Below are 13,855 nucleotides of genomic sequence, written 5' to 3'. Positions count from 1 at the left end.
AAGTCCACAACAGTTGGTGGACCTGCTGGGCAGTTTTTTCTTTTTCTACTCAATCTTTGTTTCTGTGAATCAAGACTAGGCTTCAACTTAAATATTTCTCGCCCAAGTAGTAATATCATGGAATGAAAGTGAAATAATTGTATTTGTAATATCTGGCGGGGTACTTACCAGTTGGAAATGTTGTTTCTCATGATAGCTATGTTGGAAGACGGAAACGTGGTGTGGTTGGAGATTTGGTGACACTAATAATGCGTCTTTGGTTGTTGCTTCAAAATAAATCAATCATCCAAAAGCATTCTCTTGCTTTGCACTTACCACTCGCTGCCTCTTTCAGATGTANTGCATTAGAGATGAGCATGAGACGTTAGTGGCGACTCTAGATATGTGGAAATTTAGGGTCGTTACAATAACCATACGGATGGTAAGGCCACCTACCTGATTAGCTTAGGCTGGTGTCCCCAATTTATCCTTAAGAAAGTTCGATTTGTCTTTTGTATTAAAGTCAACCTATATGAACATGACATCAATTTCAATCATTTCTCTAAATTTTATGATGCTGTAGTGTTAGATTTCATGGGAAAATTGAACGAGTAAGGTCTTGAAATGTCTATATATCAAAACTATTTAACACTTTCCAAATCTTGATTTTTTGACTGTTTGTGTTTTTTTTTTTTACTTTGTTCCTAATCTTACTTCGGTGTGTTTGTTACATTTTTTTTAATTATTTACTAAATAGACGAAAAGGATCTTCTCAAAATTATTTTTTTATGATTTTTAAACACCTGTAAAAATGATTTAACCGGCTCTAAAATAATATTTTAAATTTTATCTTGGTTGGTTAAGATTTATTTATTTTTGAGTTGGAGGATGGAAGATTAATGTATAAAAGAAAACTAATAACAATTAAAATAGTTTTGTTTCTTTTTCTTTTTTATTTTTTATTTTTTATTTTTTATTTTATTACAACGTTTTAAGAAAAACGAAAATAAAAGGGACTTGCCAAAAATGGTTGGAGAAGGGGAGGCGAGGGCTGAAGTGGCTGAAAAGTGGCTGAAAAGTGGCGTCCATATATAAAAGGAGTTCAACATTTCAAACAGAATTGAGCGCCAAAGCTTTTGTCTCTATTTAGAGAGAATGAAATTCGCGGTGAAGGCATGGGGCAACGGCAAGGCGCGCACCGGATTTCTACAGCTCGTCCACTGCGCTTCCGCCATGGAGACTCCCGCGTTACTTCTCTCTACTCGCAAAGGACTGCCTAATTTCAGCTCTCCTGATCTTCTTCCCTCTCTCCCTTCGCCTGATTCTCACCTCCTCCAATTCAGTCCTCTTCACTTGTAAGTATTCTACACAATCCCTACGCCTTCAGCTGCATTCAATCGTTTCATTTTAATTCGATTTGCGTTCGATGTACTGATCACTCACTTCATTCGCGTTCACTGTGTTTCTTAATTGGAGTGTCTCTCTCTACTTTGTTGCATGGATTTTCTTTTCATTTATTCGTTCTCGTCTAGCTTAAGATTGTTTGTCTGCGAGGACGATTCCTGGACTAGAAACTATTCTACAATCATGAGAATAGGACTGGCTAAAGCATGAGATAAGAAGTTCGTACTTGGAAATAATCGCGCGGTACCTTTTGGATTTTTCTAGGGGAATATGTCATATGAAAGGACGATTACTGGCGATGGATGTAGAGCGTGTAATCATGGAAGTTGGAATGATAATTATGTCGCTGTGATTCTTAACTATCTGAACGGCTGAGTTAATGATGCAACGACTAATTTATGATGTTGCGATTTATGCTCTAGGCTCTTCTTACACAGCTTATCTATGGATTTTTTTATTTATAATCATTTGTATGCGTGAAAGAACAGTCAATAAATTTGTGGAATCCATTGCTTTTATCTATCTTTGGTCCTCGATTCAACTTCCGTACATAAATAAATTTTTAACTTTTAGATGACATGCTGTAATGAAAATTTAGTTCTCTCTTTAGATTTATCAGATGAGTTCATTTTTGTACAGGTAGTAGGTACATTAATTGATTCTCTACGTCGTTCTCGATGTTGGTGGCTGTTTTTCTTTAGGCACTTTATGCTCCTGTTACAGTTCTCATCCAAAATATCGGCTTAGATTTTCATGATTCCATCTTGTATTAAAAAATTGGCTGTCCTTCACTGTGTAGTTAACAAACAAGTCCGGTAGAAAAAAAATATTTCAAGTATAACATGAAGATAGTTGTTTTTAATTGATATTGGTTTGATGTTAGTCACATTGACTTTTTTATCATTTAAATCACAGCATAGAAGGTCATTCATCAAAAACAATATCAAGTATTGGAGGGCTATAGCATTTACTTGGTTTACATGAATATGGATTTGCAGCTGTAGCAAGGGACTCTGTTCAGTGCCTTCCAAAATGTGATGCTACCAATAAGTTTGGAGCATCTTTTGAGACTACTAGGGGTCATCGTTCGGTAATGGAATCTCACTACTTGTTGCATCAACTTTGGCTATCCATCTTTAGTATATAATTTGGAAAACTAGTTTCTAAGTTCGCTTTGTAATTGTAGATTAGACCTGTTGCGTAAATTGAAATGATTTCGTGCATGAAACCAGACATTTGGGCCTCCTTGGCTGATGAAGTACCATCGTGGGTTTCAGATAAAAGGAATAAAACATCAGTGGATCGAACTGTGAAATGGCTGGATGAATGCATCACAATGAACTCAGTAAGAACGCTAGGATGCCCCTTTTATATATCAGCATCTTGTCTGGATTTGAACTCTGCTAGATGTGTAATGTTGAGAAATGTAGGTCAATGAGCATTATTTCTAAGCATTTAGATAAGCAGTACATAATTGCTCTTTCGAAGTGTGTTGTGTGTTTTAAACTTCAACAAGTGGCTAGGCCCATAGAGAGAAAATAAGTTGGGAAAAGCAGCAGTCAAAAAGCATCTGGTTGTGCAATTCTATTGGGAAATTTATAGCATCATAGTGCTTAGATAGGAAAATTCATGAACGAGCAGAAAGTAGGCCAAAATTTCCAGAGCAAGCTGACCAAAGGAGGGGAATTCTGGTCCCTTTTAAATTGATAGAAATGACATAATTCTATCAGATAAGACTGTTGTGAAAAAGTTTGGTGGATTTCTTTAAACACTTGTTCATGGTAGGTGATCATCAGAGATTTTCCAAAATCTAAATACTAGAGTGATTGATTGGACAGGCTTTTACTTGCATATTTTAGGTATAGATTCTCAAGTGTAAAAGGGTTAGGTGCCTAAAGTTCCCTAGACTAGGTGCCTAAAGTTCCCTAGACTAGGTGCCTATGGGTAACGATTGGATTGTGGTTTCCCACTAGTATTTTAGAAGTGGTTGTTAACAAATGCACAAATGAAACATTTTAATAGCTTTGTTGTTTCTGGGTATTATGGCATGAGATAGCTGTTCAGTGCTTCCAGAGTATCATTTTAATAGCTTTCAAAATGCCCTCAAATCAAGAGTATTGGGCCATATACATGCAGCAGAATTTATAGGTTGTATATAAATTTTTCTTATGAAGAGATATTCTTAAGATTTTTAGAGTGTATCTAAGTCATATGACTGTTGCCTTTTCTGATAAGAGTCATATGGCTGTTGTTGACTCATTAATGCAAAAGCAATATGGGAATGCTGTCATGACTCATGGTGTAGTGATAGTATTTAGTCTTTATGTGTAGGTTTGGTCCTTTTTATATTTTTTTTCTTTTCCCAATCATGCCAAGAGTGATTTGAAACAAGTAACTTATTATTATAATGAAGACAGGTGGAGCTGTTTTTGGAGCTATTGTTGGAGGCAATGATGTAGAAGAACGTCAAAGATGTGCTGCGGAGGTGGTTAAGCGTTATGTATCAGGTTCAATAACTTGTTCTTTGTATATAAGGTGAAACAGTGGTAATTAGTTCAAGAATTAATTGCTGTAGAGCTAATTTTGTGTTATATCAATTTCTAGCTTCTTGCAGAATTTGTCTAGACTATCAAAGTTCTTAATAGCCATTAACATAACAAATAAAATTTTGAACAGAATGTCAATATTTGTGTTCCTCGACCCTATCTAGCATGTAAGGAATGATTGTTTTCCCGTTGCCTTTTGTTCAGTTAAATTGATCATTTCTATCATAGTTTCCGGCCGCTTATTCTGATTTCTCAGTTTGAACAAACAATTTTTGGTAGGTTACTGGATTGGAGGTTTTGGGCTTGGAGAGAGCACGGATGAGCGTCCTGCCCTTCTTGATGCCATTACGGTAAGGATTTTGCTTGTAATGCTGTCAGGTTTGTCTTTTGGAACATTGCCATCCTTTTTCTGCACCAACTGAGAACGTGGATGTTTTGCATGTGAACCATACTAGTTGATGAGTTGAACTTTGAAGCTTAAGAGTAGCAAGTTGGATTTGTTTGTGTAGTCCTCTGTTAACAATCTGTCGGAGTTTGGTTTTTTTTTTTTTTTTTTTTGAAGTTTTTTCTATTCTCTTTACGTTCATGGCCCTTGATGAATTTTTTTTCAAAGACAAATAAAAAGGCAACTTCACTGTGATTCTCATTACATCCATATCCCTTTGCTTCTCTCTCCTTCTCTGCGTCACTTTCCGTATCCTTTCTTTTCTATCTTCACTCTCTGTATTCTAAGTAGCTCTATCCAAAGCTGTGTTGCCTCATGTCCACTTTTATTACACATTTTCCCGCATGTGTTTTGTAAGCGAAAAGGAAATGTACTACTTGCAATTCTTTCATTCCTTGCACAGGATGTTTTACCAGAGGAAATGCCCCGCATGATCTGTGGGCTTGGACTTCCAGGTATAGTTTTTCAATCTTTTAGATCAAGTTGCTTGACCAACTTAAGTGTACCTCAATTTGACCAAGAGTTGCATGAAGCATGCGTCTTGTTTTGACTTTTGGTTGGATTTCGTCTCCACCCTGTGGAAGCTGGAAATACATATTTTTAATATTTTATGGAACCTAAACATTTAAGGCTACGTTGGTTTATGGTTTTAGTAAGCCTAAATTTTTGTAGCTTGTGACTAAGTTTGGGTTTAATAATCATCACTATTAATGCAGACTTTATGATCCTTTTTGTAATATTATTGTGAGTTCTCTGGCCCCTAGAAGAGCATTTTGTAATTGTCGTTTGTCAATCAAACTAGTTTTGTCTAAATATCACTTTTGTTAATATATATATAGACAGACAGACATATAAGGCAACCCCTCTGATAAAATGTTGGATGGCCCCTGACAAATTTTTGTGTTAACTGTTCAAATCACTTGCTAAATGTCTATGAAATGCTGGCTCAGATACTGCAGGAGTTGTATGAACATTTCACTACCTGAAATATACTTAGTTGTCTCAATCTTCATTCTCACAGTAATAATTCTCACCTTATTGCAGACATAACACTCATCATTATCTAGGATTCTTTCGATCAATCCGAGAAGCAATCAAGGCTGGAAAATTTCAGCAATTTCATCAGAAATTTGTTGAGGTGAGGCGCAATCATCTAGCCTTGGCAACATTGGCACTCGGCTCATGACGAGCTCGTCAAACAAGTAATTTTAATATTGAAAATAATGTAATGTTTCATTAAATTATATTATGAACTGATCATAATATTAGGAGCAAGTATGCCTCGCCTCTATATTTTCACCCTCATAACTCCTTGGTTGATAGGGGATCTGATTGGAGATATTGGTCCATCTAGCATCTAAGCTCTTTTGTTGATTATGCAACATAATAATACATTAGACATATTCATCAATAGGGACTTAGGATATGATAATTCCTTGGTTGATAGGGGATCTGATTGGAGATATTGGTCCATCTAGCATCTAAGCTCTTAATTCCTTGCCTCTACATTTTCACCCTCATAACTCCTTGGTTGATAGGGGATCTGATTGGAGATATTGGTCCATCTAGCATCTAAGCTCTTTTGTTGGTTATGTAACATAATAATACATTAGACATATTCATCAATAGGGACTTAGGATATGATAATTTTAGGATACAGTGAATACCTTAGTTTATAAAAGAGTATCCTACAGCCTTAAAAGCATGTTTAACAAAGTCTTCTGTTGCTTCATGGGTAAAAAATTTAATGGTATCAGACATCAAGGCTATAGGGTAGCTGCAGAATACGTCTGGAATATATGAGACAAAATCTGCTTGTAGTTGCCAGTTTCAATACCAGTATTGGGATCAATAAAGTAGGGTACCTGATATTTAGGATTTCGATATTTAATTAATAGTGTGTAGACAAGGGAGAGATAACAGTCAATGTGCAATGTACATAAACGATAGGAATAAACGTAACACATAAATCATACAACACAAGATCAACAAGAAATCCAACAGAAGGCTCCCCATAACAAGGATTATCTTGATTGATCCATCTGGATCCGCCGATTCTGTAAATCTCATTAACACTTTTATCATCTCTCCTTAACCATGCATTTTTTTACATTCTTTTATATTTTTAACGAAAAATTCTCTTTTTGTCCTCTAGTTTTCTTGCAATTACTTCTTCTACCCTTGAAGTTTGAGTTTAATTTTCATCATAAGTTTCAAAAAGTTACATTTTTTAACTTTTAGATTTAAGTTCAATTTCTATTTGGTTCCTAGGTTTCAAAATGAAAGGTATCGAAAGATTACATTTTTACCGTTGATGTTTGAGTTTAATCTCTATTTGGTTCCTAGGCTTCAAAAAGTTACATTTTTACCTTCAAACTTTGTGTTTAATTTTCATTTGGTGCCTCGGTTTCAAAATGTTACATTTTTACTCTTAAAGTTTGAGTTTAATTTCTAATTGTTTCTAATTGTTTTCAAAAAGTTATATTTTTACCCTTCACTTATGCTTTATTTGGTTTTTAGGTTTCAAAGAAAGTTCGGTTATGCTTGGGGATGAAACTGCAACACAGTGGGTGAACTGAAGATTTCAAACACGGAGGCAGTGTCGGTTCCTACGGATAAGCAGAACCAGATATTAAAAAAGAACAGCTTGATAGTAGGTGGGTGGAGAAAGAATGAGTTTGCTCAAATTGAGTGAAATGGTATGATATGTTGCCATGTTTTTTAATAGGATGTTACTAAGCTTGTAGCTGTTCAAATGTCTCAATGAAAAATTCATGTTTACTGAAATACATGTGTACTCTTCGTGGAAATTTTTATGACCAAGCAATCTCGGTTTTCCATAAAAAAAATCCGCCACCCATGCCCATAAAAATTGATTACGAAAGTGTGAAAGAGGCCTCTGGAGGGTTGTGTTCATATCGTTGGAAGAGGAGGAGGAATTCGAGGCAGTGGGAAATGATTTCTACACCCCCAAAAAAAGGGGTGCAAATGGATTTTTTCGGTTTCAAAGAAAACTGGTTGGAATACAAAATAAATGGAGGTTTAAAGGAATTTCTTATGCAGAACAGGGAATTTCCAAGCTAGTAAATGATCGACTGGCTTTACGACAAATAAAGTCTCTCTGGGTTGCAAAAAAAGGGTAGTTGAAACTTGGAAGAAAAAGTTTGAAGTTGAGGCTGAGGTTGACAACACATGGGAAAGAAAACTACCATAGTAAATAGTACTGTAGTAAATAACAACATGACCTCAAGAGCATGCAGAAATTCATTCAGACGGAACCATAAATCCATAATTATCATAGTAAACAGTAATGTGGGTTGTGCAGTCAGTAGCGAACCTCTTTTGATCCGGAAACGTCAAGAAGTAGCTTTGTCCGTAGAGATCCTTCTCCCACGTTATGAAGGATGTAAGGAAGCTCCAACTCACATAATGCCTCGCGCACAATTCGAGCATACTGGAAGGATGAGCAATATTTATTTTACCTCAATACATCAGAAGTATAACAAAATACTAAAGTTCACACTCCTAATAATTGTCAGCACGCATTGATCCATTCACATTCTTAGAATGGAAAATTATCGTGCTGCTTATCTGGAGACTCGGGGCATATTTAGGCAGTGTACTAACCCAAAAACCAACTGCTATTTGGTTGCAAACTTCCGACCTAACAGACCCTAACTACTAATAACAGACCACCAGATTAAGCAAACTGACATACAAGAACAATCAAAGCAGAGTAATTTAGCTGCTAATGACGGTTATCTCAGCAGCCTAGTCTTTAACTGAGGTTATAAATGAAATTGAAAAGGTGAGATAAACACACCACAGGCATGTGTAATATAGGGAGGATAGCTCATCACTGTACCGGATTGTTTTCGTATGAGAAAAGTTCCAACTTTTTTGGCGGTGGGTCTGTCGAGGCCTTTCCCCACAATGTCATTCCTCTACCAGCCCTAAGAATTGTTGGCATCCACCCCGTAAACAATGTACTACATAAAACAAATATTTAGATCACGAAGGAAAGAAGAAGCAGAAGCCGAAGCAGGAGGAAAAGATTATAGGTCTGCACACCGCACAAAACATCCGTGATATCAGATAACTCTTTCTTTCTGATGCATGTTAAAGATTGTGAGAATTAACATGGGTTTACGACGCTGTTTATTTTTAGAGCTAAAAAGAGCCACACAGCAACCTCTTGCAGCTGGGAAATGTTTGATTCGATTCATGCTGCTATGTACACAACACCAAAAAAAAGAAGGAAAAAAAAAAAAAAAGGAAGAACGCCGCAGGTAGTACAGCTAAAATGGTTTTGCATGTTATGAAGGGAGCCACGTACTTCCCTAACTAGCACTACTCTATCTCAAACAACATGCTTAACTACTGTATTTGGATCCAATGCATTAGTGTCGGTAAGATCACATTAGTACCGGTAATTAAGAACATAATTACCATTATTATTATTATTATTATTTTGATAGACCAGTGAGAAAAAATGAAAGAATTAAGAACATAAACAATTACCAAAATTAACAAGTCAAACAGCTTTCAAACTTGTTCTCCCAAACAACTATAAGAATCTCAATAACAAAAAGGTTAAGACGTCCAGTTACCTTTCTAAAAGCCCCGTTGAGGGGTTTCTACCATTTCCATACTGATGAAAGAGGTATTTCACGATATCACCTATAAGCAAAATATAGAACACATGCATGTAATAGAATAATCAAATAGCACGGAAGCTGGCCAAGGAAAGTGAAAGATAAGAAGAAAATTGGATGAAAGATTTTGTATCTCAATTGGAGGATACTTGCGTTTCAGAACGCATGAGTTGATATACACTATTCTACACATGCAAAACATGAACGATCACAACAAAAAACGTGAATTAAAGCAATAAAGCATTAGAAAAGTTGGGGAATGTGGATACTATAACAATAGGAGGCTTAATCACTTACCACTTTCATACATTGAAGTACTGGTATTTGGATCAATAAGAAAAGGAAACCTGCATTTACAAGTCTTAATTGAGAAGATGAAGTGACATATGTTTAGAGAAATAAAAGCATGTCATTACTTCTTATGCTATTTTATGGTTGGTTAAAATCCAAAATAAAGTCGCAGAATAAAACCATGCCTCCACAATTGAAGGACCTCACAAAAAGGTGTATATTTTGTTGGCTAAGATTGGTAAATGAAGTGGTATAATGGAACCATTTCTTCTTATTAAAAAGGTGTATAATTGCAAAAGCATTAGCATAAGCCAAAAAATTAGCTAAAAGCGATTTCATAGCAGTCCTTATTTTTTACCTGAAAATTCTTCTATATCATTCTAACTGGAAGTCCTAAATCAAGGCCTTACCACATTCTCCAAAACATTTCCACCTGCCTATTGAAATTGTGCACATTAGTAGTTGCTCTATATTCTCGAGCATAAATGAAAAAACTCACTGAACTTAGTTTTTTCTTTGATCATATGAATGATCTTGAACCAAGCATCCCAAAAGCATTTCTTGGCAGACATTAAGGTTCCAATTAAAATTGTGCACCTATCATCCTAGGAGTCAATTCATCTTTACTCCAGCCTCCCCCTAAGGGTCAGTCATATACTTCCCCTCTGGTTGATGCTACACCTTTAACAAGGTCAACAGAGAAAGATCCTTATAAGATTCTAAGAGACAAGCGGCTGAAGACCACCTAGCCAATGATCCGACCTCTCCATTTACAACCAAACCCTTCTTCCAAAGCACCTTATCTAAAAAGTCTCAATCTACAAGATGACCTTGCAAAACCATTTTTCTTTTTCATAATAAACCCAAAAAAGATATATATATTTACAAAATCTATTTTCATTAAAGAATCTTATTATTTAGAAATATGAATCCCGGCTAACAGAAGCTAACAAAATTATTAACAGAAAATGTCCTTGGCATATAACTCCAAACCACAAACTAATAAAATGTTTTTTTTTTTTTAATAAAAGAACTATATTTTATAACTGTTGTCAAAGCCAACAATACATGAACTAGTCAAATTGGACAATTGCTTCGCCATGCAATGCTCAGTATTAGAGAACTCGTAGCAATGCTAAAACCCTAGTAGGTGGCTGCTATAATTAAACTCGTGACTTCAAAGGCATTTGGGCTTACAAGTAATCCTTTGGCCATTTGACAGATTAAAGGTGGTTTCTTTCAAACTGTACATTTGTAGGTCGGAAAGAAAAACACAACTGATTAATTTTTATATTTGACAAATTAATACACCTTTTATCAGACTCCATTCATTCTTTATGGCACCTTAAAATGATCTTGAATAAACTGAAATATGGACTAAATAGAAAGAACCACGTACTGCTCTTTGCCACCACATTTCTTAACTATGTCCCGATGTCTAATAGAACCCTTAGGACAAGGATAAACCTGCATAATATGCCGGTAAGTTTTGAACAGCTAATACATTCAGTTAATAGTTTGATGCAAAGCATTAAGTGGACTAAACATTCGAAGCAAACAAAAAGTCATAGTTTGGCCGAAGTTAACAGGGATCAATATTGAAGTCAATTAAATTTCATTCTTTCTATAAGACAGTTTAGATGGAGTACCTCGAAAGATGAAATTCGTTCCTTCTAATGGAGAAAACTAGCTAAAATGCAACTTCCAAAAACTTCCTGAATGTTTATCATCAGTCGAATAATATGATAGACCATTATAAAACTGATGGCAGTATAGAAGAGAACATACGCAGCCACTTAACCTTCTCAAATTAGATTGTATCAGATGGTCACACATAACATATACAACATCAATGATAGGAATTAAGGAATTTCTTTTAGAAGTAAAAGCAATCAGAAGGCTGGTTGTAAGAAGTGGAAATAGAGAAACTTGATACAGAAAAAATTTAGTCATTGAGCTACAGGAAGCAATCAAAACCAGTTTTTATGTATCTTTTCGATCCATTGAAGTCAAGTAAAAGCTTGAGATCAACCCGATATTCAAAGAAAACAGTCAAAATCAAAGCTAAATCAAATCCATTTGCATGGAATAAATCTTTTGTAGATATCAGGGTGATTTAAAGCAGTTTAAAACGGACTAGAAATGGCAATAAAGTTAACAGCTCAAATGTTATTAAAATTTAGCCATGAGATATTGATGCAACAAAAACTAAGTCGACCAATTTTATTTCATACCTCTACTAAAAGATCCAGTTCAGTTAAGGCCTCTCGAACCCTCCTGCAAAAGGGGCATGCCTCTGCCGACAAGATTTGAAATGAGAAAACTTGTAAATACTGCTATTCAATAGCTAAGATTAACTGCTCCGGAGAAAACTTGGAGTAGCGTACAACACAACTTCTTTCAAAAATTCCACGACAGTATATTTCAAAACTGCACTCCTTATTGTAACCAATTCATAAAGCCACTTTGACTCTGGATATCTTCCTTGTAAACTTCACAAAAATCATCCTCCTTCTTGAGTAAAATATATTTTATTCAATATAATCTCTGCTTTCTATCAACATTGAATTCCATAAAAATTAAACCCTGAGATATCAGAAGGTAATATTATTTTGGCTTCCGACATAAGATAACTGCAAAGTTAAAAACAGACATTACCAAATTCATAGAGTTGCAAAGGCAACAGAGGCTCCAAATTAATATTCCTATTGCTTTGAGAACTATCCGACAACGTTCTTGAGCCCCATGGAAGCCTAGCCAATGTAGATAAGGAAGATGTGGCTACCTGCTCTATAGCAACAAGATGAGAGATGTCATAGAAGGATACTAGCAAGCTATTCAGAGTAGCATGATTGAGCAATGCAGGAAAACGCGTGTAGCAACAAATAAAAAGGTGAAAAAAATATTAACATTGTCCTGACCAGAAAAATATTAGCAGTTATTAGGTTAAATTGTTGGTGATGCTAGAATCTAAAGCGTTTGGGAAAGCTTGGGATTCCAATGACAGAACATAATGTAGGCATGTTAGAATAATATTGAAGAACGGATATGCTACATCTAGTTAACCCTATGTGAGTATATCAGTCTGACATCTCTGTGCGATTAAGTAATAAACAGTCACAAAGTAGTCGTAGGTCTACCGTGTAAAGCTGTCAGTTCTATTTATTTGCATTGATATAATATATAATCTTAGAACCATAACAAGATCTGTATCAGTCTACAATATGTTCCAGAAAGAAATTACGTATGGTAGAAGTAACTATGAAAAGAAGATAACAACAATGATTGTAAAAATACCGGCGAAACACAAAAATAAGGAAACGCATTGAACGAAAAAAACAATCCAGAGAGTAAAGAGCGAAAAATTATTGCCTCCAAAGTAAAATTCCTCTCTCTCGAAGGATCTCCTCCCTACAATTCAAAAAAAAATGAAGATGGAGATTATTAACATGAGAAGGTAAAGTTAAATGAAATGAGAGAAAAGGATCCTGTTCTATGGGCGAAGAAATGAAATGAAGATTAGAAGTAACACGCGACAGTTCTTAGACTCTTTCGGTGGATATCAATGACAATTAATCAAGTCAGCTTCGTCGGAAACGCTAATTGAAAAGCATGTAAATGCGCAAGTTTATATATATATATATATATATATATATATACAATTTACTCACAGCGAAAATCTTGAGCAAAGGACAGAGATAAGATAGAAAACTTGTAGAAAGCTTGCTTCCATTGCTCGAAACTGCATTACTTTCGGGCGAATGCTGAGCTCGAGGTTCTTCAGTTTCAGCACCTGAGCGAACAGAGTTTGCGTGAAACCTGTGTCTGCGTGAAGAAATTCTCAAAAATTTTGATGAAATCGGAAAGAGATTCCGATTCAGAAGGACGGATGTGGTTGCTTGGTTGAAGCTGCGATCGGAAAGAAGGATTTGCAGAGAGGAATAATATGGAGTAGTGAAAGAAAACGATGACATTCTAATCGCCTGTTTGGCTTCAAACCTCCAACTGCCCTACTCTTTTGTGCTAACTAATATATATATACATATATATCTTTTCCCTCCTCTTTTTCACTTTTTGAAGGCAAATACATTTTAGGTTAAAATAATATTTTAATCCTATACTTTTATTTTCATCTTATTTTACTATTTATACCTTCGTTATCTATACAGAGAGTACACCAACGGAAATAGTTTATAACAGGTTTTAAAATAATAAAAATGGATTTTATTTTATTTTATTAAATAACAAAAATTGAACAAAAAGGTATAGATGTCGGTAGGCGGAAAAATGTATAAAAAGAACAACAAAAGCTTCCACACCAAAATTTCCAATTTTCACACATCAATTCATTTTATTTAATTAATCTGTACACTTTCAGTGATTTTATTTGGTTTTATTTAATTTTATTTTGGTTTCCATTTACAATTTCACACTTGGAGGAAGTAAAACGACAGGTACGATGAAAAAATTACAAAACTTCTTAAATTTAAGTTTAAAATTGCTGTAAAATTTAATAATTATTATTCCTTCTATTA

At 35.1% G+C, this 13,855-nt stretch overlaps 1 protein-coding gene and 1 pseudogene across 4 annotated transcripts; one reads left to right on the top strand and one right to left on the bottom strand.

Annotated features, from left to right (window-relative positions):
- Positions 1-1,050: 1,050 nt before the first annotated feature.
- LOC111808486 lies at positions 1,051-7,158 on the top strand (annotated as a pseudogene).
- Positions 5,776-13,324, bottom strand: LOC111808485. Of its 4 annotated transcripts, XR_002817084.1 has the most exons (11): positions 12,992-13,324; positions 12,693-12,731; positions 11,979-12,105; positions 11,555-11,616; positions 10,720-10,787; positions 9,327-9,376; positions 8,985-9,054; positions 8,240-8,363; positions 7,712-7,828; positions 6,042-6,239; positions 5,776-5,953 (listed from the first exon to the last, which is right to left on the bottom strand). XR_002817084.1 is itself a non-coding variant. In XM_023694487.1 (10 exons), exons 1-10 carry the CDS (start codon positions 13,292-13,294, stop codon positions 6,141-6,143), a joined length of 1,059 nt encoding a protein of 352 aa, XP_023550255.1. In that variant the 5' UTR covers positions 13,295-13,324; the 3' UTR covers positions 5,991-6,140. The 4 variants fall into 4 exon arrangements, 1 of the variants encoding a protein (XP_023550255.1); XM_023694487.1 differs by lacking the exon at positions 5,776-5,953 and having other exon boundaries at positions 5,991-6,239; XR_002817085.1 differs by lacking the exons at positions 5,776-5,953; positions 12,693-12,731; positions 12,992-13,324 and having other exon boundaries at positions 5,991-6,239; positions 8,240-9,376; positions 9,679-11,906; positions 11,979-12,069.
- Positions 13,325-13,855: the final 531 nt, after the last annotated feature.

Source organism: Cucurbita pepo, chromosome LG13 (assembly GCF_002806865.2).
Source record: "Cucurbita pepo subsp. pepo cultivar mu-cu-16 chromosome LG13, ASM280686v2, whole genome shotgun sequence".
Taxonomy (NCBI): domain Eukaryota; kingdom Viridiplantae; phylum Streptophyta; class Magnoliopsida; order Cucurbitales; family Cucurbitaceae; genus Cucurbita; species Cucurbita pepo.
The sequence above is the reverse complement of the archived record's forward strand: the minus strand, read 5'-3'. Positions and strand labels throughout refer to the sequence as shown.